Raw genomic sequence first — 27,308 nt, 5'->3', positions numbered from 1 at the left:
GGTGGACATGCCACGATGCTATGTACCTGCTGATTTCGGTAAGACTGTAAAAACAGAAATACATCATTTCTCTGATGCAAGTACCTGTGGTTATGGTCAGTGTTCTTATCTGAGAATGATCAATGAGAAGGATGAGATTCATTGCACTTTCCTCATTGGCAAAGCCCGGGTTACTCCTGTAAAGATTACTACAATACCAAGATTAGAGTTGACGGCAGCTGTGGTATCAGTCAAAATGAGCAATATGCTCAGAGAAGAGCTTGACCTCACCAATGTCAATGAATTATTTTGTACTGACTCAAAAGTGGTCTTGGGATACATAAATAACGATGCCCGTCGTTTTCATACGTTTGTAGCCAACAGAGTCCAAAAAATACGCCAAAGCACAGTACCCAAACAATGGCTGTACGTCCCAACAGATGATAACCCAGCAGACAATGCTTCTAGGAAGAACAATAAATGAATTGCTCTCATCCAACTGGTTCTCAGGTCCTTCATTCCTGTGGAAGAAAGAAATAGATACCTCAAATGTTATACCTGAGCTTCCAGTAGGTGATCCAGAAGTTAAAAAGATTCAGACGTTTCAAACCGAAACCACAGAAAGTAAAGATCTTGTAGACCATTTGTCTAAGTTCTCATCTTGGTCTAATGCTGTCAAGGCCATTGCACGCCTTCTGAGGCGGATTAAGAAGGTTAAAACTAATTCACCAGCATCTGTAAGTGAACAAGAACATGCAAAATGCTTGATTCTAAAAGGAGTGCAGAAACAAGTTTATCAGAAAGAAATGAATGTCCTGAGTCAAGGTAAACAACTTCCAGGTCATAACAGACTTCATCATCTAGACACCTTCATAGATACGGATGGTTTGATTAAGGTGGGAGGAAGATTAAGTCACTCGTCATGCACTCATGCATTCAAGTACCCAATGATTCTTCCCAAAGAACATCATGTAACTAAGCTGATAATTGCACACCATCATGAAAGTGTTAAGCATCAAGGGAAAGGTTTCACGATTAATGCTATCAGATCTTCAGGCTATTGGATACCTGGAATGAACAGAGCTGTCACATCTTACATTCACAACTGTGTACCTTGTAGAAAGTTGAGAAAATCTGTTGAAGGACAACGAATGAGTGATCTTCCTGTAGAACGTGTAGAGTCTTCCCCACCGTTTGTGTATTGTGGTATGGATTGCTTTGGTCCTTTCATGACTACAGAAGGAAGAAAACAGCACAAAAGGTATGGTCTGCTTCTAACTTGCTTTTGTTCAAGAGCCGTTCATATAGAAATGTTGGAAGATATGTCCACGGATGCTTTCATCAACAGTTTACGATGCTTCATTGCTATCAGAGGCACAGTACGGCAGATCAGATGCGACCAAGGTACCAATTTCGTCGGTGCTAAGAACGAACTGAACTCAGCATTACAGCAACTTGATCCAGAAAGGCTTACTGCTTTTCTTGCAGATAAACAGTGTGATTTTGTTTTGAATCCCCCTCATTCCAGTCATGCAGGTGGTATATGGGAGCGTCAAATCAAAACTGTAAGGAGTGTTCTTAATGCTACAGCTTCCCTCGCATCTGGCAGGCTCAGTGATGCTTCACTGCGCACTTTGTTTTATGAAGCCATGGCAATAGTTAATAGTCGTCCTCTTACAGTGGACAACCTGAACGACCCCAAGAGCTTAGAACCACTCACACCTAACCATCTGATTACCATGAAAGCCACTACAGTCCTACCACCACCAGGAAAGTTCATAAGAGAAGACATCTATGGGAAAAAGAGATGGAGACGGGTGCAGTACCTTACTGAACAGTTTTGGAGTAGATGGAAAAAAAGAGTATCTCCACAACATCGCTGCTAGACAATGCTGGCATGCTCCAAAAAGGAATTTTCAGATTGGTGATGTCATCATGGATACAGATGAGAACCTTCCAAGAAATGAATGGAGACTAGGTCGTATCATAGACACTGTAACTAGCCAAGATGGACTAGTAAGGAAGGTCACAATAATACTTGGTGACAAAAAACTAAACAAGAAAGGAGAACGGTTAAACAAGGTCTCAGTAGTAGAGAGACCAGCTCAGAAGTTGGTCTTATTATTGGAAGCGGAGTGAACACATCTTCAAAAGGACTTTACACACACACACACACACAAGGGTCATTATAAGTGAAAATTACTTATGCTTGAAAATTATGCATGTTGAAATAACATTGATAATTTGGTGGGAGTGTAACAGACTTTGCTGTGATAAATCTTCTAATTTGTTTTGTATACATTTTTGATAGTTCTGTGAGTTTAAATAGGTTTAAGAGATGCATTATCTGTCTTACTAAGGAGGGACTTTTATTTTGACAGGTATTATAGTCTAGGGAGCTAGACGGGCAATGAAAAGGAGAGCACGCAGTTCATCAGAGTTGTTTCGCAGGCTATAAACTTTGCACTTTGTTAAGCACCCCCCGAAAAGGCATAAGGTCTGTATATATATATTTGTTTACTGTTTGTTGTAATTATTGTTTGTGTAATTCGCTGTATGTTAGTGATAATGTAACGGAGAGAGAGAGAGTTTTGGACGAGTCGTTAATGCGCGCTTCTGTACTTTCTTTGATCAGCTCTTACGGTGATTTTTGGAGTGAAAACGGACTCAATAAACTTCACAAACATCAGTAAAGCTTGGTCCATCAATCGGGCGGGGTCCCTTACATATCATAATCTACAACTCTGCAATCAATTACATGGCATCTACGCAAATATAGTTCTATTTGTTTCCCTGTCAATAGTCTTATGATCTTTACAGGAAACGTAAACAACACACGAGAGTCCAAGCGCTGGGGAACAAATGGAGGATGAATACAAAACTCTGATGAGGGGAATAATAACAAGGTAAGTATGTGCACAGGAAGGTCTACACAAACTAGGGAGTCTGTAGTCTCCGGGAATCACTGGCAAGAACAGACAAAGTGTGAGTGTGAAGGCTGGGTATAAATGCAGTCCTTGATTGGTCACTGATGAAGTGCAGGCACGTGTGATTAACACAGTGACATGGCTCTTAATACTTACTTGGTTAACTTATTTTAAACCATGACACATGCAATGCACACAAACAACTAATATTGGCATTATGTTAATGCCTTTTATCCAGAGGTGAACTGGCCCCCACAGTGAGCCTGGTTTCCCTCAAGGTTATTTTTCTCCATTAAACAACATCTTATGGAGTTTTGTGTTTCTTGGAAGTCACCTTCAGCTTGCTCACAGGGGTTCTAAATACAATTATTTAATTACTTATTTTTAAACACAATTTACAACCGTATTTAATCAAACTACACAATGATGACTCAGAGACATTATAGATATTACAGTTTCATTTTCTGTTAATGCATGATTTTCTGTAAAGCTGCTTTGAAATGATGCGTGTTGTGAAATGTGCTATACAAATAAAAAATGTTAACAACAAGACATCTCTTAAAAACATTAAATAATTATTGATCTCACATTGTCGCAACAACAACACACACAACCCTGTGCACTATGCTGAGGGTGTGAATTGTCAGAATTACTTCAGGATGGAGGTGAGAGTGGTTCTGGCTTCTCCCATAACAAAGTCACATTTTACTGAGTGGTAAAATGGCAGCATGACCTGTTAAAAATACAGAACAGCCTCACAAAGTCCTGCTGCCAAATACCAACACAAATCAGCCCAAAAACAGCAGCAGGTCATCACACTGAGCTACAGATCTCAGCTGGATCCAAACCAGCCTGATTATCACCCTCTGGCCCAGACTGAAGCCACTCAGAGTCTGTCCAGTGACCAGTGCCAATGTTAGGGATAGTTCACTGCAAATTAAAATTCTCTCACCATTTGCTCAGCCATATGTTGTTCCAAACCATATGGCTCACTTTATTCTGTGGAAAACAGTTATTTATAATAGAATGTCCAAACTGCTTTTCTCCATACATGAAAGTGAATGGTGACCACAGCTGCCAAGCAGGTTTTCAGTGAATGATGACTTAAATTTCAGTATGTTAGTCACACAAAGCAATCATATGGATTCAGAAGAAATGTAGCATGGTGCACAAGAAGTATGGACAACATTGGATACTTTTATAGAGCATTTTTGTTTTTATAGCTTGACCCTAGTCCCCATCTACTTTTATTTTATGGAAGAGAGCTGCTCAGATAATCTGCTAAACTTCTCCTTTAATGTTCCACGGAAGAAGAAAAGTCATACTGGTTTGGAATGACATGAGGTGAGTAAATGATGACAGAATTTTCATTTTTGAGTGAACAATCCCTTACATTTTCACTGCTGGCCCTTTTTGTCTCACGTCAGGACTGGTGGGACACTGACAGCTAAAAAAATACTTCAATGTCAATGGTCTGGAAGTTAAGTGAAAACAAAAAGAGAGATGTGACAGAAAGAATGGAAGAACAGAACACACTGATGACAGAGGACAGACACTTCCAGTGTACAGTGGCTGATGTGCAGCCAAGTTAATCAATTATATAATCTAATTTAATCTAACACTAGTTAATAAAGCCATTCATTGGCGGATTGTCTCAGAGCAGTCAGATGACATTCATAGACTGCAGGCTGCTGAACCCCTTTAGAGAAGAGAAAATGAGAGCCAAAAACAAATACAGGACAGTTTCTGTACAAACACTGTGGGACATATTTAGAATAGCCATAGAAGAAGAGAATTGACTGTAATATTGATTGACTGTTTATGAATTGGTTTGTTTTTATGCAAAATAATAAATAAAAGAAAAGAAAATGACCCTAACTTCACACAAATTTAAAGGGGCCATATTTTACAGCATCTACAACATTCTACTGTTTCTCAACTGGAGGCATGTGACCCAAAAATGGGTCTGTTCTGATAATGTTGTGGACAGTAGGGGAAAAAAAACTATTCTAATCTGAAAATAATCTAATATATGAATGAAATTAAAATAAAATGCAATTACTAAAACTTGGACAAATTGAGCAAAATGAGGCCAACTCCACAAGTGTCCAATTTACACTGGTTCTGGAAGTAAAATTCCCATAAATTTTTTCCATAGACTAAATTATTTTTAATGATAACTTATAAACCTTTAAAGACTGACCTACATTGAGCTCAGAGTTTGTTAATCTCTTGTATGTGCTTCTGTTGAATTTTGTCATTTCCATTTCATTTTTAAAAATCATGTTTAATCATGGAATTTATGGTGAAGAACTACACTACACATGATCCTGAAGGGAAACATTCCACAAATCAGAAAATCGCAATGAACAAAGTGCACCAAAAGAGCTTTGCAGCAAACACCCATCCCCGTGATGCAATGTGAATGAGATCGAGTCGGTCTCCCTATACTTTCAAACTTCATATATATTAATACAAACACACACACACACACACACACACACACACACACACACACACACACACACACACACACACACCAGTTAGTTCCAGTCCTCGGTTCTGATTGGATGGGAGATGTTCCATGAGCACTGATGATCTGACACCATCAGCACTCTGAGTATCACTCCGCTTGTGTTCTAAACTAGTGTAAGAGTAGTGCATATGTGTTAAGAGTTACTGTAAAAGTGTCTCTTACATGTTTTTTTTATTATTTATTTTTTTGACATTACATATGTTAGCCAGCAAGTGGTGGCAAAAGATCATTTTTGTGTGTAATATTAGCCAGTTAGGTGACATGAATTGAATCTGTCAGTCATTGTTTACATACAACAGCACGTGATTGCTAGTATAACTACTACACAACTACAGCTAGAAAATAGCTTTAAACTAACAACTTCAGCATTACGGCTCATCACAGCTGAGAGCCACAACAGACAGACCAATTACACAACTCTAGGTGCTTACCTCTTACTGAAGTTTCCACATTGGAGGAAAAGTACTGTTCAAAATGGTGGAGGACGTTGTGGTTTCTATAGAGAAAGACTCTTGCAACGCTATTTTCCCACTGAGAAAGCTGATCTCCAGAAAGCTGACAGCATCGCTGCTTGGGTGTGGCAACAGGTGACCACACGCTCCATGTCACACACACACCCCACATCCATCCTTGTTTATCAAATAACTTGTTCGAAACAACACAAGCCGTGATACGATTTCTGAAGTGAAATTTTTTTAATTAATAACGGAGGCTTGGACGCATCATTTGTTTTGAACCAGCAATGGCAGATTCTGATCCGCCGTGTAATAAAGTAGTTTCATGCACAAATGCGTTTTTATGACCGTACTCATTTTTTCTCCTAATTTTTTTTAATACTTATTCATTGGACTGTTGTATATCAGCAATATCACACACAATCATGATACATGGGCCTACATCAGCACTGCTGTGATTACCTACAGCACTCTGCAGTGCTGATGTAGGGCTATAATCGCACTCTTGCTCATGTGATATTGCTTAATTATCATTTTTTGCAATAAAATTAAAATATATTAGATTCTATTCTTATATCAACAACTTTAAAATCAATAGTTTTATATTTTCCATCGTTTTTAATTCATCATTCGCAATGCTTCATGGGATTGTAGTTCATTCCTTCATGAAAGATTGTAACTACAGCTTTTTGCCTGATTTTCAAATACTTTTTGGCAATCAAAGTGTGTAATGTTGTGAGCTGGTTGGTTTGCCTTAGAACTCTTGTGAATTTTTTTTAAACTCGATGGAAAATATGAATGGGAAAAATTCTTCAGGAACCAATGCGGCTACAAAAAGTGTTCTGCTCTATATTTTTGACAAAATTGACAATTTTCCTATGCTAATAATTCTTCATATTGCTACTAGGTAACAGTATAAGTTCAAGTTCACCTGATGCTTGAGTGCACCTTTAAGACTATGCAAATTACATCTGCTATGACAGACTAACCTATGTGTGTCAGCATAGTTCACAGTTCACACTGTCATTCATCAGGATGGGACAAGTTGCTGAATATTGAACTAGTTGTTAAAATATAAAATGGGCAGTTTTGTAGCTTAATAAGCTTTGCTTTTTGAACATGCGTATGTCTACAAACTATATGAAACTTTTTTTTTTATTCCAAACTAGCAAGAAAAATCCTGTTGTCTATGACATGTTCCATTTAAAACATGCTCATGTAGTAAACCTCAGTCAAGATAAGACAACAAAAGCATGTTCTGATTTCCCAACAGATTTAGCAGTCTCACACAAAAGAGTGAGAAAAGCAAACCGATTCATTCATTCAGAGACTAATCCTTCAGTAAAGAGGACTAGAGAGGGTGTGAGAGGCAGAGGCGATAGCGTGTTTAAGTCTTGCTCATGTCACTAGAGAAATGCAGCTGTAACCTGTTCGTCAGGTAACTATCGGCAAAAACAATCAGACCTACTGAAAAAAAATCATAGGTAGTTCCTGTCATGTTCAGAGCAGCACCGTCATTTGGATGAATACCTCTCATTATATTGTCATGAAGCCATATTGAATGACATAAAAGGATCTGCCCTCTTGAAGTATTTTAACACAGAATTCAGTTCCTGCCAGTAATATGCTAAGAATGAATTGCGACTGTTGATGGCATTGTTTATTTACATGTGCTATCAGTGTAGTTTTAACACCTGATGCACTAAATGAAACACAGTAAAACATTTGGTGCTAATTTGTCATGTTTTTTTTATGTTACATACGGTATGTTGTTTCCCCTCCAGCATGGCCACGAGTGCCATAGGTTGCCGACCCCTGACATAGATTTAAAAACATAGTTCTCCCCAAAAATTTCAACTCTGTCCTCATTTGCTCACCCATGTTGTTCCAAACTAGTTGGAATTTCTTTTGTGGAACACTTGTAATAGTAAAAAGTCTCAGTCACCATAAATGTGAATGGTTGTGAAAGTGTTTGGAAGAACATGAATGTGAGTAAATGATGACAAAAATGTCATTTTGAGCTGAACTTGCATTTAGTGTCTGGTTAAACCGGATTGCGGGTTGTTAGTGAATAAGATGCAGGTTTTTGTGCTGAAATACAACATGAAAAATGGGGCAGTACAATGTGTAGTGAACTTGCCCCACTATGTTTAATCACAACCTTTTTTTCATCCATTTAAACAAGCAACACACATTTTACCAAACAGCTCTCCAGAGTGGCATACTCCAGATTTCTGTAGAATCATAATCTTAATATAGAATAACTGCTTCTAGGCCATTCCCAATTCTGTCAAGGCTTTTTCTGTACTCTGAGCGAGAACGGTTTAAAGTGGGGCAGTAAAAATCCCGGTGGGACTCCTGCCCTCCTCAGGCTGGGCAGAACTGCCACATACTTATAAAGGGTGCATAAGGGGTACAGCAGCTGGGTTGACATCTTCCCTCCTGATAAAATCATCATCATCTGAGACTGAAGGCACACTGATAAACATTCTGTATTATTGTCATAAAAATAGTATTCTCTTTGTGTATTAGTGGCGTTTGGTTACATGTAGTGGGAGAGCACTTGGTAACCATCGACAAAACATGGAATAGTGCCTTTGTAAATGTTCCAGATTCTCTCCCTCTCCTCTGCCTGAAGAGTCATGATTCTGTCTGTGTAAATTTGTCCAAAAGCAACTAGGATGTATAAATGTCCTTGCATACAGGCAACTACATGATCTAGGCCAAGGTTTTCAACCAGAGGTCTACGAAGAAGATGTATATAAAAAGAATACTAGAAAAGATGATATGTATCTTATTAGACTAAATTTCACTAAATTAACATGGAAAGGGTCAGGCATGTGTACAATTATGTGACTGCAGATGTTTGATGTATGCGTAAATCTGCTAAGCTTTCTGCTTAATTCTGCGGGCACAGCTTCCGTTCAGGCCCATTTATTACATACAAAAAAAAATGCTGAATATATCTTTGTTTGTCCTGCACTATACATACACAAAGAGAAATTACAACTCATAACAAAACAATATTCTCTGTGGTTCCACGCCTATAAGCACCTACAAAAAAATGGATCTGAAATTAAATTATTTTATACTTATCTAGTATACTGTATATAGGTTATATACCAAGACAGACAGATAGATACATATACTGCATATAGGTTATAGACTCACTTAGCACTTTATTAGGAACATATGGTCCTTATAAAGTGCCTGACGTGGTCTTCTGCTGTTGTAGCCCATCTGCCTCAAGGTTCGACATGTTGTGCATTCTGAGATGTTATTGTGTTTACTACAATTGTACAGAGTGGTTATCTAAGTTACTGTAGCCTTTTTGTCAGCTCAAACCAGTCTGACCATTCTAAGTTTACCTCTCATCAACAAGGCATTTCTGTCCGAAGGACAGCCGCTCACTGAATGTTTTTGGTTTTTGGCACCATTCTGAGTAAACTCTATAGAAACTGTTGTGTGTGAAAATCCCAGGAGATCAGCAGTTACAGAAATACTCAAACCAGCTCGACTGGCACCAACAATCATGCCACGGTCACAATCACTGAGATTACATTTTTCCCACATTCTGATGGTTGATGTGAACATTACCTGAAGATGACCCGTATCTGCATGATTTTATGCAATGTACTGCTGCTGCACAATTGGCTGATTAGATAAATCGTATAAATAAGTAGGAGTACAGGTGTTCTTAATAAAATGCTCAGTGTGTTTATACTAAGACAGACAGACAGACAGGATAGATAAATATACTGTATCTAGTTTAAACGAAGATATATATATATATATACACTCACCTAAAGGATTATTAGGAACACCATACTAATACTGTGTTTGACCCCCTTTCGCCTTCAGAACTGCCTTAATTCTACGTGGCATTGATTCAACAAGGCGCTGAAAGCATTCTTTAGAAATGTTGGCCCATATTGTTAGGATAGCATCTTGCAGTTGATGGAGATTTGTGGGATGCACATCCAGGGCACGAAGCTCCCGTTTCACCACATCCCAAAGATGCTCTATTGGGTTGAGATCTGGTGACTGTGGGGGCCATTTTAGTACAGTGAACTCATTGTCATGTTCAAGAAACCAATTTGAAATGATTCAAGCTTTGTGACATGGTGCATTATCCTGCTGGAAGTAGCCATCAGAGGATGGGTACATGGTGGCCATAAAGGGATGGACATGGTCAGAAACAATGCTCAGGTAGGCCGTGGCATTTAAACGATGCCCAATTGGCACTAAGGGGCCTAAAGTGTGCCAAGAAAACATCCCCCACACCATTACACCACCACCACCAGCCTGCACAGTGGTAACAAGGCATGATGGATCCATGTTCTCATTCTGTTTACGCCAAATTCTGACTCTACCATCTGAATGTCTCAACAGAAATTGAGACTCATCAGACCAGGCAACATTTTTCCAGTCTTCAACTGTCCAATTTTGGTGAGCTCTTGCAAATTGTAGCCTATTTTTCCTATTTGTAGTGGAGATGAGTGGTACCCAGTGGGGTCTTCTGCTGTTGTAGCCCATCCGCCTCAAGGTTGTGCGTGTTGTGGCTTCACAAATGCTTTGCTGCATACCTCGGTTGTAACGAGTGGTTATTTCAGGCAAAGTTGCTCTTCTATCAGCTTGAATCAGTCAGCCCATTCTCCTCTGACCTCTAGCATCAACAAGGCATTTTCGCCCACAGGACTGCCGCATACTGGATGTTTTTCCCTTTGCACACCATTCTTTGTAAACCCTAGAAATGGTTGTGCGTGAAAATCCCAGTAACTGAGCAGATTGTGAAATACTCAGACCGGCCCGTCTGGCACCAACAACCATGCCACGCTCAAAATTGCTTAAATCACCTTTCTTTCCCATTCTGACATTCAGTTTGGAGTTCAGGAGATTGTCTTGACCAGGACCACACCCCTAAATGCATTGAAGCAACTGCCATGTGATTGGTTGATTAGATAATTGCATTAATGAGAAATTGAACAGGTGTTCCTAATAATCCTTTAGGTGAGTGTATATATATATATATATATATATATATATATATATATATATATATATATATACACACACACACACACACACACACACACACACACGTTTGTTTTCCTATCCTTATGAGGACTTTCCATAGACATAATGATTTTTATACCGTGCAAACTATAGATTCTATCCCCTAAACCTAACATAACCCCTAACCCTAATCATCACAGGAAACTTTCTGCATTTTTACATTTTCAATAAAACATTGTTTAGTATGATTTTTAAGCGATTTCAAATATGGGGACACTAGTCTATGTCCTCATAAAGCACATTTATAGCATAATAACCTTGTGATTACCAGTTAATAACTTACAAAATTGTCCTGGTATATCACAAAAATGCACACACACACACACACACACATACATACTTTATATAGGTTATACACTAAGACAGACAAATTGATAGACGGATATACTGTATAACAGGTTATATACTAAGACAGACAGACAGATACAGGAAATATACTCAGACAGACAGACATACAGGGTTGGGAGGGTTACATTTGAAATGTATTCCACTACAGAATACATGCTGTAAAATTAATTTGGAACATATTCTGTTAAATTACTCAAGGTCAGTAACATATTCTAAATACTTTGGATTACTTCTTCAGCACTGGTAGATTTTTTCACTTGTTCTGTCTACAAAAACTCTGAAAGTACAGTAAGAAAAAATACACATGTTAAAAATACATTCTCTGAAAAACCTAAAGGCTGTGTTATTTCTAAAACAAGATAAATCTAATTGATCTTGTTTTAATGATTTTTTGATATTTTTACAGGAAAACAATAAAAAAAATTGTAATCAAGAATACGATTTTTGCCCTAATATAAAAGAAATTATGATCTAACGTGAATTTTCTTGATAAAAAAATATGATGTCTGGTAACATGTGCATGTACAGTAAAATGGCTAGAAATAGCATTTTATCTTAGCATAAATCTGATTATTTATACAAGGTTTATTTCTATTTCTTCTGCTCAAAACTTACTTCAAACTTACTTCTCTGTCTGCTCGTATGAATGTAACACATCATAAGAAAATGTTTCACCACTGTTCAAATGCACGTTTGGATCACATCACTTATGTTTTCCATCTGAAAGGACTAAATATTAAATGAAACAAATGACAATAAAATGCAAAGAAATCTCTTTGGTAATTGTGACAGGGTGGAGGGCGGGGCCGGGTCGTGATTATACACACCCGGTCCCTTATCAGGCTAATTAAGCATCCGAGAGGGATAAAGGCCGATTGCGGACGGTGGTGCGATGAGAGAGAGATCGTTTACGGACATGGCCGTCATGTGTGTGGTTGTCTTTTGTTTAAGTTGATCATTGAAATATTATTTATGTCTTCAAGCCGGTTCTCGCCTCCTTTCCATTGAACTGCTTTACAGTAATCAAAATACTTTTTGAATGTAACTATTCTAAATTACAAATGATTTAAATTGTAACTGTAGTGGAATACAGTTACTTATATTTTGTATTTTAATGTAATCTCGTTACTCCCTAACCCTGTAGACAGATAAACTTTAATGTTGATGCTTGGTGTTCCAGTCAGACTTTGACACTGGAGTTTTCTCTGGTTATCCATTAGCAGAAAGCGTGTAAAGGGCCGAGGTCTCTCCATACACACAAACCCATTCAAACATGAGCAAGCAAGCACAACAGGTTTAGTTGGATTGATTGCAGGTCCCGGTGACTCAGACCAGTTAAAAGGAGGCAATGTGATCCACTCAACACTCATTTGATTAGCTTGACAAAACCTCTTCAAAATCTCCATATTCACATCTGATGTAATGCTGCTTGTGTAAAGAGCAGCTCTGTTAGTAGGACCAGGATCTAATATGGCCAGATGATCTCAGCTGCACCATTATAAACCTCTTATGGTTCGAATTACCAAATATGAATGTGCACAAACACAATATTCTCTATTTTTTAACCTCCCCACCATGTTTTTCTATACGTCACGATTAAATCACTCTAATCTCCTCACAGAGCTGTAGTTCCGCACTGAGTTTGATAAATGTGGTTTTCAGCATAAAAACATGTATGCTGCATTTTGAATACTGTTGTAAAAATTAAAAGAAATTTCTCATACATTATTATTTTTGGATGTATATATATTTTGGGTGTACAAATATATTTAAGGGCAAAAAATATCAAGTTGAAAAATGACCACCATTATTCAAAATTTATTTGGTTCAATAACATTAATTTGTCAAAATGTAAAAAACAAAACTTACACGCTATAGATTTTGTTGTTTTGTGTTGTCTCCCAACCTTCAAAAAATCCTTAAAAACGAATAAAAAAAAAATGTATGCACTAAAATATACTGTATTTAAAAGGGTTGATATCAGTAGACCAATTTGTGGGGAAAAAAACAGATCCTTATTTAATAGATGTGTACAATGCAAGATTTGTCACCCTGTGACAGTTTCAGGTTAAGCAAAGTAAAAAAGTTTTAGCATCTATAATATAATGGTTTTAAATGTAACAACTTCTGATTTCTATTTTCTTTTCAAGCTTATATGTCAAGCACCCAATAAATAGGAAAATAGAACCTTCATCATGACTTCCTATGCAAGTTGTGGCACTTATTGTCTGAGAAAATGGCTGCTGAAGTTTTGAAATATCAGAGGAATCATTATGACAGATGATTGCAGGAACAAAGAGCTGATGTCAACCAAAAAAGAGCTGATGTCACCCAAAGCATCTGACCTTATGTCTTATTGTTATCATAAGACTCATCAATGCCTTACAACATAATAATAAAATTTACTTTGTGAACTGCCAGATCAACAGAGCAGCCCATATTCTGAAACTGGGACGTTCGCTCAGTCGTGCCAGTTTGTAGTGACATAAATATGCCACAGAGCAACAAGGGAATACAGCAAAGGAAACAGACAAAGTAAAGAAATTCTAATGCTTCTGTAGTCTGCAAACAGTGAAACAAATATTTGTACAATTTACCAGGAGATGGAATGTGACCTCATGAATATTTTCTAAATATCATTTTGGGGAAATATCCTAATGTAAAAAACAATTCTGTGAATTGTTAAAAAGACTCTTTTGGTCTTTGTATTTCTCCATTGAAATACCCCATGAAATCAAAGGGGTTATTTACACGTGGTGGTTTCTTGCAATTTTACTTATCGGCTAGCTATCCGATTATGAAAAGACCAAGTTTAAATGCCCTCCAAGATGGACTCGAGATGGATATGTGACGAGGAGGAGGGTGTGGCCGGCCCGTGAGGGTGCACTAGTAGAGGTCTTCACAGGAATCGACCCGGGACCTTAGGGGTTCAAATCCACATTTTATATGGTCAGCCGTGTCGGGTCCCATTCCATTGCTGCGCGTCCCGGGTCAGTTTAACATTGTGTAATACCAGAGTCGATCCGAGAAGACCTGGCCTTGATCAGACAGTGATGATGGTGCTGTGTGTGCGTGTGTGAGTTGTAATTTGCAAAATTGTAAATTTAGGATGAGAAAGTACGGGCTGAGAAATAAGGTGAAAAACGGAGCGGAGCCACAATGAGCTAGTGACGTCAGAGGCAGAGCGGAGTTAATGCACACGATAGCATATTAGCAATGCTAATGTTAAAAGAGGTGGCAGTGAACGAGCAATCATTATTATAGTTCAAAAGGCCAAACAGTTGAAGTTATCTTATGCGAGATAAAAAAAAAATTTAAAAAATACAAAAAAAACTGGGAACCGGCTGAACAGTCAACAAAGTTTTAATAACATAAAACTTACTTAAATCAACTTAAACTAAACACATACGCCGGATGCGTGTGTCTCTTTCTCTCTCTAACTTGTGTCTCCGGCTCCCCTTTATCTCTCTCTCTCCCACTGATTAGGTGACTCAGCACTAGAGATATGTACTACCCGGACCATCTATTATTTGAAAGCTTGGACCTGTACCAATGCAGAACCGAGAAATGCCAAACCCAGACTGGACCGGAGACACAGACCAGATAGACACTTTGTGTTTTACAGGATTTCAATCCAATCAATCCGGAGGTGGTTTGAGACGCATTACATTCTAAAATTGGTCAAGTGTTAATGCATCTGTTAAAGCCAAATATGTAAACATCACTCTGCTCAAACAGCTCTACGTCAACGTAAAGAAAAAAAAAATGGTGCATGGAAATATCATGCCTACTACAAGCCTGAGGGAAAAAATACACAATGCGCACACTCACAGACACACAAGCTCACTGGGCAAAATATCTTGGAATCAAATAATAAAACACATCTTTTAAATTTGCCCGGCCTTAGCATAATCACGGAAGTGAAATCAATTTAATTGGCAAACAATCTGAATTAAAGATCAAGATTATTCAATAGGATAGTAATCCGATCAGTAAAAACTAGGCTTAGGATCAATGCCTTTATCACACATCGATAATTGGAGGATTTTCCCAATGATTATCGATATATATCCAAAGGAAAAACGCATGAAGTGACCATGTGTAAATACTCCCAAAAGTGCATGTTCATGCATTCCATATTAAAACAGTATATTTGTGCAGGACATACCAAAGGGTTTGTCCCTTTTAAAAATAAAGCCAATTTATTTACATGACAGCCATGAAGCCTACTTTGCTACTTGCTAGGCAGTTGCAGGAGGTATTTGCAGGTCCGACATGCTTATTCGAGAGAGCATTGATTGGACAAACATCTGAGAAGTGCAAGATGAGTCATCAATATTTTTGGTCCGTTTATCTGCTAAAGGTTAACTTTTTCAACTTTTAGGTGTATGCTAGTATATAGATGGCTTCAAAGCTAATAGATGTGAATAAAATCCACAAATCTCCAATTTTGATTTCACTGGGTCTTCAACGGCATTGTGGGCATAAGTACGGACCTTTAAGGTTTGCTCTCTTTCTTTCTCCATTTCTTTGCCACTCATTCTGTTCAGATGGGTCTGTACCATCTTCTGTAATGGGACTCTACAAAGGCACATGTGCATTATGTGTAGGAGAGACAAACACATTAAACAGAAGTTATTAGCCCCCCCCCACCACCCCCCAAGCCACCTCACTGAAACTCTACACTGTTGACATCATCAACAGCTCTCTGCACAACAGCCTTTTCAGATATCCACAGGAATGCAACATGTTGCTCTAAATTAAAAGGAATCCTTCAGGCTGTAACTGATCTTCCATCTAAAAAGTTGCTGATCTAATCTAAAATGTACAACACGTACCCAAAAACTGTATCGGTTTACATGAGAAACATCTAAGAGAGTGTTCGAAATGAATCAGACTAACAGGCACCGGTTGATCCTAATCACTCTGACAAAATACTGAAAGCTCTGATTTACTTTTCTGAATGTTGACACAATCTCATCGAGAAGCCTTTTTTCCCACTTTTATTGATGAAGATAAGGAAATTTATGGAAAAGAAAGAGGAAATGGACACGATCCGGGCTCAAACCCACACCACACTCATAATCTTTGTGATAATAACAAAGTGTAAAACTTTGTTGTTACACACTCAATATGGTTAGGTTTAGGAGTACGTTTAGGGTTAGCTGATCTACAGGAACACACTCACCTCACAAACCTCCTGGTATGGCCCTCTGGAGTTCCTTAACCAGCAGTGACTCAGCTCACTCAACTCTACGATTGGCTGTACCTTTAGACGTACCGTCTCTCCAGACTGCCTGATCATCTCCACGATCTCATCTCTGTTTTTACTTTCAACATTCTGCCCGTTGATCTCCACTAGACGGTCACCTGGCACAAGCCCCAAAGTGAGGAACTTATTCCCAGCACCAGGTTCAGCAAAGTGGACCACTCTTCGATAAAGTGACCCATCGGACCGCTGGTCCACAACAGTGCTGCGACGAAGAGAAAAGCCAAAATCCCCTGTGTTGCGTCGCTGAAGTTCCAACTCTCTAGGCACAGGAACCTGTGGTGGTGCCAAAGCGGGTAAGCGCAGGTCTGCTGGGAATGTTCTATCAATTATCTCAGGGATCTGGAACTTCTTATCAGGGGCGACTGAGTGGGACATATATAGTGGCTGTGGATTGAATACTTTGACCTCAACTTTAGGCGAGGGACTGGCTGAGTTCTGCCCTGATGGTGCAGCCGACCCTGAAGGACTTTCCTCTTTGCTCTTCTGTGAGAAAGAAAATCGCTTCATAATTTGCCCCACCTGGGAGTTTTGCTTCATCAGACTGCCAAACTTGGCCGGCCGTTCCTTGACAAATGGCTGGTGGCTGTCTTGAACCCCTTTAATGTCATCGCAGGACCTTGTGGTGATCATGTGACCCTGACTAAATACTTTCTCAATGTCCATGTCTGCCAGGCTGAGCTCTGTGTTTCTGACTACTTTGATGGGGATGGGGTTAGATATCTCCAGCTTCCCTTTGGAATCCCGTTTAGATCCGCTTCGATGACGGTTAAAGAAACCTCTCCTCACGCCCACTTCCTCTAAACTGTTCAGCTCAGCCTGAGACATACGTTCTTTCTTCTCCTTTTTCTCCTTCTTTGCTCCATACTTCTCCTTGTCTTTATCTTTCTTCATCAGGTGGAACATGATTATGCCCAGATAACGAATCTACCAATCTAATGTTGTTTTTATCACAATCTAAAAGGTGGAGATCAGTGCTGGCATTCAGTGATGCCCACAGAACCAAGGTCACACCAACAACAGGTGAAGCCGACCTGTAAAACATAAGAATGACAAGTACAAAATGTTTTTATACTCTCTTTTGCAGTGAATGTTGGAGTCCTGGACCAAGGTTTTAAACATATATATATATATATATATATAAAAACAAACAAACAAAAAAAAAAAGGTGATTGTGACTTTTCTGTAGCCAGCCATAGCCTGTGAAATTAAATACTCTACATTATTAAATCATGTCTTAAGACTTATCTATATTCATTGGCCTTTGAATGAATGTAACATGTATGTAGTTTGTTTCTTATTGTTAGTCTTTGTTTGGTTATTCATTTGTGGTGTCTTATACGGTTTTAATCGCCCACGTAAAGCACTTTTGTAGATCATTTGTTTGCCAGCTATACTGTGTATTATCGGCACAACAGATTTTGGTTATCTTTGGCACACCACTTGGCATAATATTTCATTCAGATGTCAAGCAGTTCTTCAAATAATCAATATTTGTTATTTGTGATCTATTTAAAAGAGATTAGCATTGCTTGGCTAAGTAAACCACATAATTTATTAATCAAAAGATAAGCGTTTCAAGGAAGCACGTGACGGCAGACCCTTGTGTGACGTAACGCACTCCCATTGGCTGTTCTTACCTTTCCTGACAGGTAGGCTACAAATCCAAAAGATAGTCGAACGACTGTTTAACTACTAACCACAATTGCTAAATTGCTAAAGTAGTGACAAAACTATGAATTAAAACACCACATTATTTAAAAATGTATCTTAATCGGGAAAAGCTGACTGATTTATCCAAGAAAAACGAGTACAATCAGTCACTTCCTGAAACTCCTTATCTCCTCCTGAATGTTGAAACGCACTGTTTTCCTCTTTAAAGGAAATAACACTCTTTTCTCATTAACTGAAAGTCAATTTAACACGATATTTGAATATATGTGGGGCACGGCTTGAACTCACAAGCATAATAATATCGGTTATTTTTACAGATTAGTTCAACGCCAAATAAAAACGATATTCATAAACTCTCATTGATTCAGTTCTGAATGTCAGTTTACATATCATACTATTTGTGCCATTAATATTTTACCCCATAATGCAGTATTTAAGGCATTCATACATGCATCTTTGATGTCGTATAAAATAGATCACAACATATGAGTTTAAGGTGAATGATATAGCCTAGTGCGCGTAATGCGCATCTAAGCCTCTTTATTCCGCAAAAGCGTAACAGACAGTATGTTTACATGTATAACAAAACAAATGCTGATAAAGAGAATCAAACTTACCGTTGAAACAGTGCTGAAATAGCTCAACGATGCCCGGTGCGCACTCAACTGCTGCACCGGTGCGGTGGAAAGTCTCAAGCGTTTGACGGTCATTGGGACACACGTGCCGACTGAGCGCGCGACCCACGCACACACACCACTGAAATGATCTGCCCAAGAGGAGTTTTAAACGCTTCACTGCATCTCTTCTTCATGACTGAGCTGTCAGTAGGTGGCTCGCAATAGGTGCATTATTAATATATCAGTATGATGTAAGTATTATATTATTATATACGTATTATTTACTTTTAATATTTGTAGTATTTTAAATTAAAGTGTTGCAAAATTTAAAGTGGGCGGCACTTGCTTCTGTTTCACACATGACAATAAAAGAATGAGCACAAACGGGTCCAGAATAAATACTTAAATCAGTTAAAATAATCACAAACAATTTTTATTTTTTTACTCTGTGCTTGTGCATTGTGGTATTTAAATGTATGTATCGAGTGTTTTGACTACATTCACCAAAATTCATTCAGATCCATTTAATGATTCAGTGACCATTTCTGGTGATGCCAGAAGGTGGAGACAAATGTGTGCCTTGTGTGAAATGAGTTAGTCACTGAATTAACGATCAAAAGAAAATAATCCTTTAATATTTGTATGTCTACAAAGAGATTTTGTTGAGGTTTTAAGAATTTATTTTTAGCTGCTGAGCATGACTTTTATCTAAAGACAACAATAGACTTATAATAATTATAATGAGTTTCAATAACATCCATTTATTTTCATGTATAAAAAGTGTGTCGATCTATTCACTTCAGTAAAATGCTTCTGTGTTTCTAAGAGCACAGCAGATCTTTTTTTCCTCCAGTTTGGAGGAATACTGACATTAAAAATAGCTTTAAATATTTAACACAGATCTAGTAATCTGCTTAAATTGGAAAAAACAACCATTCAAACTATTACTTCACAAACATAATGTAAAAAGCATAACTTAATGAAGACTCATGCGCTGATATAAACTCCACATACAATGTGTGCTTAAAAGAAGTATTGTCCATTGTTTAGTTTTTCTGCAGTGCATTTCACGTAATGCTGCCAATCAAGAACAATATGCCGATAAATAACTATCATTTGTCTGTTCCTCATCTCTAGATTATTAATTTAGATCAACATCAATGTCAATACAAAACAAGGATAAATGAGCATTGTTGAAAGCAACTTTGTAGAAATGAACGAAGCCACATTGATTAGACTGTCTGACTGACGGTCTATAGCGTAAGTGTTGTTTCGGCTCATGAAACTCCTGTGTAACAAAACTCAAAGAATACTGTATCCAAATCCACCATTTGGACTTGTAAGGGTTTAGCTTGGAAAAGTGTGGATGGCAAAAATCACCTTTTTAAAGAGTGTGTGTGATGTGTCCTCCACATCCCCTTTGGCTGCTATGCCCTTGCCACTCACATTAAAATGAAGACTCCAGTCATATCAGTAACCTTATAAAAGATGTTTAATTCTACATGGAGAGGGTCTGCACATGGGGGCTGCCATGTTAGAATCACATGACCAGCCGAATACTACTCGCTTAATTTCAGTAACCGTCCTGTTATTTGACACTTTCACTCATTTATTAAAGTAATCATGGTTGCATGCATTACTGAGTGTACCTTTTAAAGTTCACCTAGCGGCTTGGATGCAGCATCATTTAAATCAATAGATTTCAGTTTCAGATGTAATTGTAGAAATGTAGTATTCACAGTCAGCCATTATCACTTTAATCAATGAGTGAAAGTGTCATATAACCAGACGGTTACTGAGATTAAGCGAGTAGTATTCGGCTGGTCATGTGATTCTAACATGTCAGCCCTCATGTGCAGATCCTCTCCATGTAGAATTTTTTTTTTTATATGGTTACTGATATAACTGAATATATGTATGAAATCATGACTACTCATATTAAAATGAAGACTCCAGAGGCGCAAAAACCATATACACAAGGTATGCAATGCATAGGGGCACTGTGTAAAGGGGGGGGCGTAAGGAGCTCACTAAAGGTGGTGCAATCAGCCTCCTCGTCCCCTCCAACATCAACCTCCCCCCCTTTAAAGAAAAGAAGGGGCAAGTCAAGATTATTTTTTATGATAATGAATATTATGCCACCAATTCTGCCAATTTAGTTTAAATTGTATTGAAACCGGAATATTACTTAAAGTAAAAAATGCATATAAAAATAAATAAAACTAACTGTATTAGACCAAGTTTACTGAAAAAGAATAACTATTAAGTTAAAATCAAGAGACTCTAGTGGGCTGTTTCATTTCTATGGGAATAGCGCCCTCCTCTGGACCACAAACTTCCCCGTTTGCAATAATTTTGTGACTACAGTTATGTACAAAAATAATCCAGAAAATTCCAATCTGTTGCATATTCGTGATGTTTCAGTAATTCATATTAATAAACCTCCTCACCAATAGGTTCTAGTCTTGGAGTCTGACTACATGAAGAAAGTACAAAGATGCCAGAAATGAAAGGAATATTTCAGGTTCAATGCAAGTTGAGCTCAGTTAACAACATTTGTGGCATAACATTGATTACCATAAAAATAAATGCAATTATTTAAAAATTAAGAATCGAGGTTCCATTGAGGCACTTACAATGGAAGTGAGTGAGGCCAATTTGTAAACGTTAACATACTCACTGTTTTAAACTTTTAGCCACAAGACATAAACAATATTTATGTTAACATGATTTTAGTGTGATCAAATCCCTTAATAAACTTTTCTGTGTAAAGGTATAGCCAACTTTACAACTTTGTTGCCAAGACGATGTAATGTCAACAAACCCAAAACAGACTGTAAAAATTATTATTAAAACAACTTTACAGCTAAATAATAAATGAATTTTAGCAGAATTAACGTGTTTTTATTTTTTAATAATAAGCTTCACATTTTTGCCTTTCAACCCTCCTAAACTTGGCCCCATTCACTCCCTTTAAGTGCCTCACTGTAAACTCAATATTATTTTATTTGTTTTAAAGAAAAAGGACAGACATTTTTTGTGGTAATCAACATTATGCAACAAATGCTGTCGATTGTGCTTAACTTGTATTGAACCCTGAATATTCCTTTAAGCTACTCAAAAATGTGTAGACAAGTCCATAAAACTGACTAAATGAAACAACTAATCAACACATACAATTGACAACACAACCGTATCAGCCAAGCCATAAACAATAAGCTTTTAGAAAAGAAATGCTCCTTTTTACCTGCCGTTTGTATCTGGGAGCCACAAAATATTTCTGATAGCTGCAACTAAAACCTCATAAACTTTCATTTGGAAACTTAGAAACACGAATTTCTTAATAATGCTCCTATTAATTAAACTGTTAAACTCCGACATACAAAGCAAAAACAATGATTATAGAATTTCTGAAAAAACATAAACTATTTGCATGACCTTGCAAGCGCTTTTGACCTATCAGAAAGGCACCCTGCCGAAAATAAATCTGGTTAAGTTAATTAGTCGAGATTGTCTGAGATCTCAGCTAAACATTCAAGTGTGGGTTGTCTTGGGCGGATTTACAAGAACAACGGTCCCCATTTCCCGTCCTCTGTTTTACTGCATCTTGTGATGCTGCACGGCATGCTTGTTTTTAAGCTTTGTACGTGAACGCACGAGGTTGCAGATCAGACATGTGATTAAAAGTATGCAGGAAGATAAATTATTATTAATATTCATAATAATGTGTTTAAATGTATGAAAACTAGCGCATCATGTGTTTAAATGCACACATAGACCTGTTAAATCGTATAAAAATGCGGATAAATCGGTAAGGGGGAGTCTCGCGACAGTTACGCACGATTCATCAACTTCATTCTGTTTTTCGAGCGTCTCGAGAGTCTATCAAAGTGGAGTTGAAAAATAGGGGTGTCTTGAAAATTATTCAATTCAACACTTCGTCGCATGTATATTTTAAGTACGGACATAGTGCCCAAATTCAAAGAAAAGCCTTAAATATGTATATTTCTCATCATCCTGTTTTTAAAAGTAAGGGTTTTTTTATCAGTACTTCACGCAGACTGTTGATGTTTCCCCCCTCCAGCGTGTGGTGTGGTCCGCGGGGTGGCGGAAGTCTCGCTCTGCCATGTTGAGCGCTTTGTTTCAGTGAGTGAGACGCGATGATGGAGCAGAGCTGGAGCGCTTTCTTATTTCAGGTGAGAAACTCTCTCTTTCATACACACACACTCGCACTCTCTAATACATACACTCCGGACGCTACTCAACGCATGCTGCCGGTCTGACTGCTTCAGTCTTGTTTATAAACAGAGATATTTGAAACTGAGCAGTTGGAGCAAAACAATAGTAGATGAGTCCCGGGCACCCAGCTGCGCTCCCCCTGTAGATGTACTAACACTATTTCAATGTTTACCTCTCTATCTGTCCCTCTATCTTTATCTCTCTCTCTGTAGATCTAAACCTACATCCGCTATTTATCACTATATCTCCATCTCCCTCTTGTAGATTTAGCTGTATTTCTATCTATCTATCTCCGTCTCCCTCTTGTATATTTAGCTGTATTTGTCTCCTATCTCTCCCTCTGTCTATCTATCTCTCTGGCTATCTCTCTCTGTCTAATTATCTATATCTCTGTCTATCTGTCTATCTACGTCTCCGTCTTGTAGATTTAACTCTATTTCCCTTGGTCTCTCTCTCCACTTGACTTGACTCTCTGTATAGCTGTCTACCCTTCCATTATATTAATCCCATATATATTTCGGTCTTTCTAATTGATATTGAGGAAAGTTCACATGAAAACTCACTTTATGAGTTGATAAGTTTGACTGCTTAATCACTTATATCATCCATCTTGAAAGCTTTAGTTTTTTTATTTTAGTAAGTGTGTTTTCTTCTGGTGTAGATTGTTTGTAACATTGTTTGTAATTTTCTCTGTTAGAAATTATGTAAACAACATAATTTAATATATGACTACTGAAAAGATCCAGAGAAACATTTAATTGACCCATTTTCATAATTTATTTTTTTGTATAATAAGAGTTGATCTAATAAACCTGATCTTAATTTGTACGATTTCATATTTCTTGAAGGCACATAAGATGCTTGTTGTTTTTTCTTTATCTCCTCCATTTAAAAAAAGGGTGGTATTATGGGTCAAATTGGAATCTGTGAGGCAGAAATGTGTAGAGCAGCTCCAATAGGAGGTCATGTCTAGATGGTAACTTTAGTTTTGCAAAGTCTTGCAAGATTCACATGCAACATTTATACTTGTTTGTTTAAGAGTCCCATAGCAACCCTACTTTTACCCCTTAACTTCATAGCAGGAACATTTTAATCTCGTAAGTAGTAGTAGTTGATATATCGGTGCCGATGGTTGTTTTTTGGAACTATCGGTTATCTGCAAATAGGGCTGAAATGATTAGTCGACATTATCGACAACGGTGACAATAAAAAGTTGTGAACAAAAATTTTCGTTGTCGAATAGTCATTTGATCTTATTTAACGTAACATGAGATAACATTAAACTCGATGGCGTGCAAGAGCAGCACTGCAGTTCATTGGCACCTGACTGAAGAGAGGAAGAATCACACAGCTCACAGTCCAGATGCACTCTAAACTTTCACAACTTCAGGTGATGTAGATCACAAAGTATGAGGGAATTATAATACAAAATAAGTAAATACAGAAGCACTCTCGATGTGGAATAAGTGGAGCTGGAGCTGCCACTTTGCTGAAGCAAAACTTGCAGGTGGAGCATCTTTAATGGATCTTATACATTTTAAATGCAGTTATATTTAATGCGTTATAGCTTTAATAAAGTTAAAATAATACAGAACCAGGTCATTTAAATAACTACAAACTCAGAAATTGGCATTTCTCTGTGCGGTCAGCACCTCTTCAATGAGTTGCACGAAGTGTCCTGATCTAAGGGGGAGAGATTGAAACTGCAGCCGGCTGATGCACACTCTGTCGTGGGGACTCTTGTCCCTCGAGTGCACACACTTGCTGCAGCTAGATTATAACATGATGGCTCGCGACTTATTGAATCATAATATATGTACCTGTGCATTTCTTATCGCGAAGAAAATTGGCAATACGCAGCTTTATTAATACGAGGGAGTTTGTCTTTTTAAATTAAAGATGGATTGAAGTGAACAGAAAGGTGAGTAATTAAAGTCTTCACTCCATTATACACTGGAACAAAATACATTTTTGATTTGTTTTTGTTTTGGCATGTTTTCCAAATAAAATATCTAAAACTCATTTAAAACAATGTACATTTACTTAAGTAGCAGAAGAAAAATTTGTTAGCTGAGAATGTTGAATATAATATTATTTAAATATCTAAAAATCCTTTAAAAAAGAAGCATTCGCCTGAGAAGCAGCATATAAGATATTTAGACTTAAATACAATAGATCTTGAATGTAAGTATATTTTGTCTTTTCTGCACTCGCAGAAGTATTACCAAGTGATTAAATACACTTATATACAAAATACACTAATATTTAAGAAACATTCTTAAAGTCTAAATATCTTATATTCTGCTTCTCAAGTATATATATATCTTGTTTTAACGATTTGTAGACAATTTTAAATGGAAAACAAGACAAAAACATTTGATAACAATAGGAATTTTTGCAGTGAATTTTTTAAACTTAATAAAAAGCATTTTTCCCTTTAATTCAGTAAATGTAATTTAGAGGTATTTTTAAAAGATTTTGTCCTTTTAATTGTTAGTAAGTCATGGCACAAGCTGAATAATTGGTTAAGAGCTAATGATTAATCGTTGCAATTAGGGATGCTCCAGTCCGATACCTGGATCAGTATCGGCTCCTGACGCTTTTTGATGGATCAGGTATCGGTCTGACGAGCCCGATCCAAATCTGATACTGTGTGTTAGTCATGTTCATTACTGTCAAGCTCAAAGAAATGATGTAAAAGAACCATAAAAACACAATTCAAGTAGTTCATATGACTGATGCATTTTATTCAAAGCCACTTGAATATGTGTGATAGCTCTATGAATCACAAAATTGTGCCAGTGAATGGCGCTGCTCTGTTTACACACACTTGCGGATATTTTTATGCCTTCACGCGGTGCCCAATATTTGAGCGCTACTCCCAAATAACATTTAAAAAATAATAAAATATTAAGATAATTAAAATGCATTACATTCCTGTAGCAGAAGAGTTAATCATTGTTGAGACAGTTCAAAAAGCGGCTTTAGAATACAATGTATTGTTTACTACCATATCATTGATCGTAAGTCAATCATTGGCACACAGTTCACAGCAATCCATTTCAAAAGTGAATTTGTCAATAGGTTAGAGAGGGCTTGTTTAAGGACCCGTCAATGTACACCTGCGAGACATTTTTTTTAGAAACAAGCCAGGGGTATACATAGTACACAATACTACAGATATATTTTACAATAATGCCAAGACATTATATTCATTACACAGTGCAATGGTTTTACATGATTTGGAGTTGTTGGAGGTACAAAGAGTATTTAAATAATATTTCAAGTCTTTACAAAAAAGTGCAAATATGGGCTTTATAGGCATAAATTTACACTTTTATGTATAAAAAAAACTTGGCAAGAAAAATAAACCGATTAATCAGAAAATATTTACTTGTTATCAAAATTGTGAAAACCAAATAAAACGTCTTTATAAAGCGAAGAAAAACTAGTTAAAATAGAGGTACGTACAAACAAACAAAATGTTCTCCAAAATACTACAGCATGGACACATTCACAAAAAAGGTGAGGGGCAGATTCATCTACAGCATTACAGAAGGAGCAAAGTGGATCTATTTCAGGGAGCATGTTTCTTAAATAAAGATTGACTGGGTAAAAACGGTGTAACAGTTTAAAGGTCACCTCCTTAACCTTGTTGGTAATTAAATATTTGTGATGTAAAGACCATACGACCTGCGTCAGACATGCTTGTCGTGTCTTTGGTGTGTTGCGTCATAAAAGTAATATGTTTAGGTCACTGTGTCAAGTTAAATATAGTTTAATACTCAATCTTTAAACTCATCTTGAGATCCCTTGGTTCGCATTTGCGCTCCATCAAGTGTTTTGAACGCAAGAACGTAACGCACGTTTGTGTTGTGTGTCCGCTGAAGGGTTGTTTTGTTCACTGTAATAAACTGTGTGTTGCTCACACAGCTGAAATTTCACTTACTGCCCTCTGGAGTAAACAGGTGGTACTACAAGCTTAATTTTTTAAAGCTTTATTTTTTGTAAAATTAATCGCACGTTATTAACGCGTTAAATCGATAGCCCTAATTACAATATATTACTATTATAATATATTATTATTTGTTTACAAATTATAATAATATTTAAGTTGAATGGGTTCCAAAAAATAACTGTGTGAATGAAAATTGAGCTGATATCTTACAATTAAATTGAACAAAAAAG

The 27,308-nt window shown here is 37.3% G+C and overlaps 2 protein-coding genes across 5 annotated transcripts in view; one reads left to right on the top strand and one right to left on the bottom strand.

Moving 5' to 3' along the window:
* The window catches only part of myo18aa (myosin XVIIIAa), a 65,227-nt gene extending 46,210 nt beyond the window's left edge, over nt 1–19,017 (bottom strand). For both annotated transcript variants that reach the window (XM_052117157.1, XM_052117160.1), the window contains exons 1-2: nt 18,882–19,017; nt 16,510–17,624 (exon numbers count right to left, since the gene is read on the bottom strand). In XM_052117157.1, coding sequence (XP_051973117.1) covers nt 16,510–17,496 — 987 coding nt within the window. In that variant the 5' untranslated portion in view covers nt 17,497–17,624; nt 18,882–19,017. The remainder of the gene's footprint in view (nt 1–16,509; nt 17,625–18,881) is intronic.
* Nucleotides 19,018–22,979: 3,962 nt separating this feature from the next.
* The window catches only part of vezf1a (vascular endothelial zinc finger 1a), a 31,990-nt gene continuing 27,661 nt past the window's right edge, over nt 22,980–27,308 (top strand). For 2 of the 3 annotated variants that reach the window (XM_052117176.1, XM_052117174.1), the window contains exon 1: nt 22,980–23,077. In XM_052117176.1, the coding sequence (XP_051973136.1) occupies nt 23,042–23,077 (36 nt within the window). In that variant the 5' untranslated portion in view covers nt 22,980–23,041. The remainder of the gene's footprint in view (nt 23,078–27,308) is intronic. The other variant, XM_052117175.1, reaches the window with a different exon arrangement.

The sequence above is a fragment of the Xyrauchen texanus genome, chromosome 44 (assembly GCF_025860055.1).
Source record: "Xyrauchen texanus isolate HMW12.3.18 chromosome 44, RBS_HiC_50CHRs, whole genome shotgun sequence".
Taxonomy (NCBI): Eukaryota; Metazoa; Chordata; class Actinopteri; order Cypriniformes; family Catostomidae; genus Xyrauchen; species Xyrauchen texanus.
The sequence above is the reverse complement of the archived record's forward strand: the minus strand, read 5'-3'. Positions and strand labels throughout refer to the sequence as shown.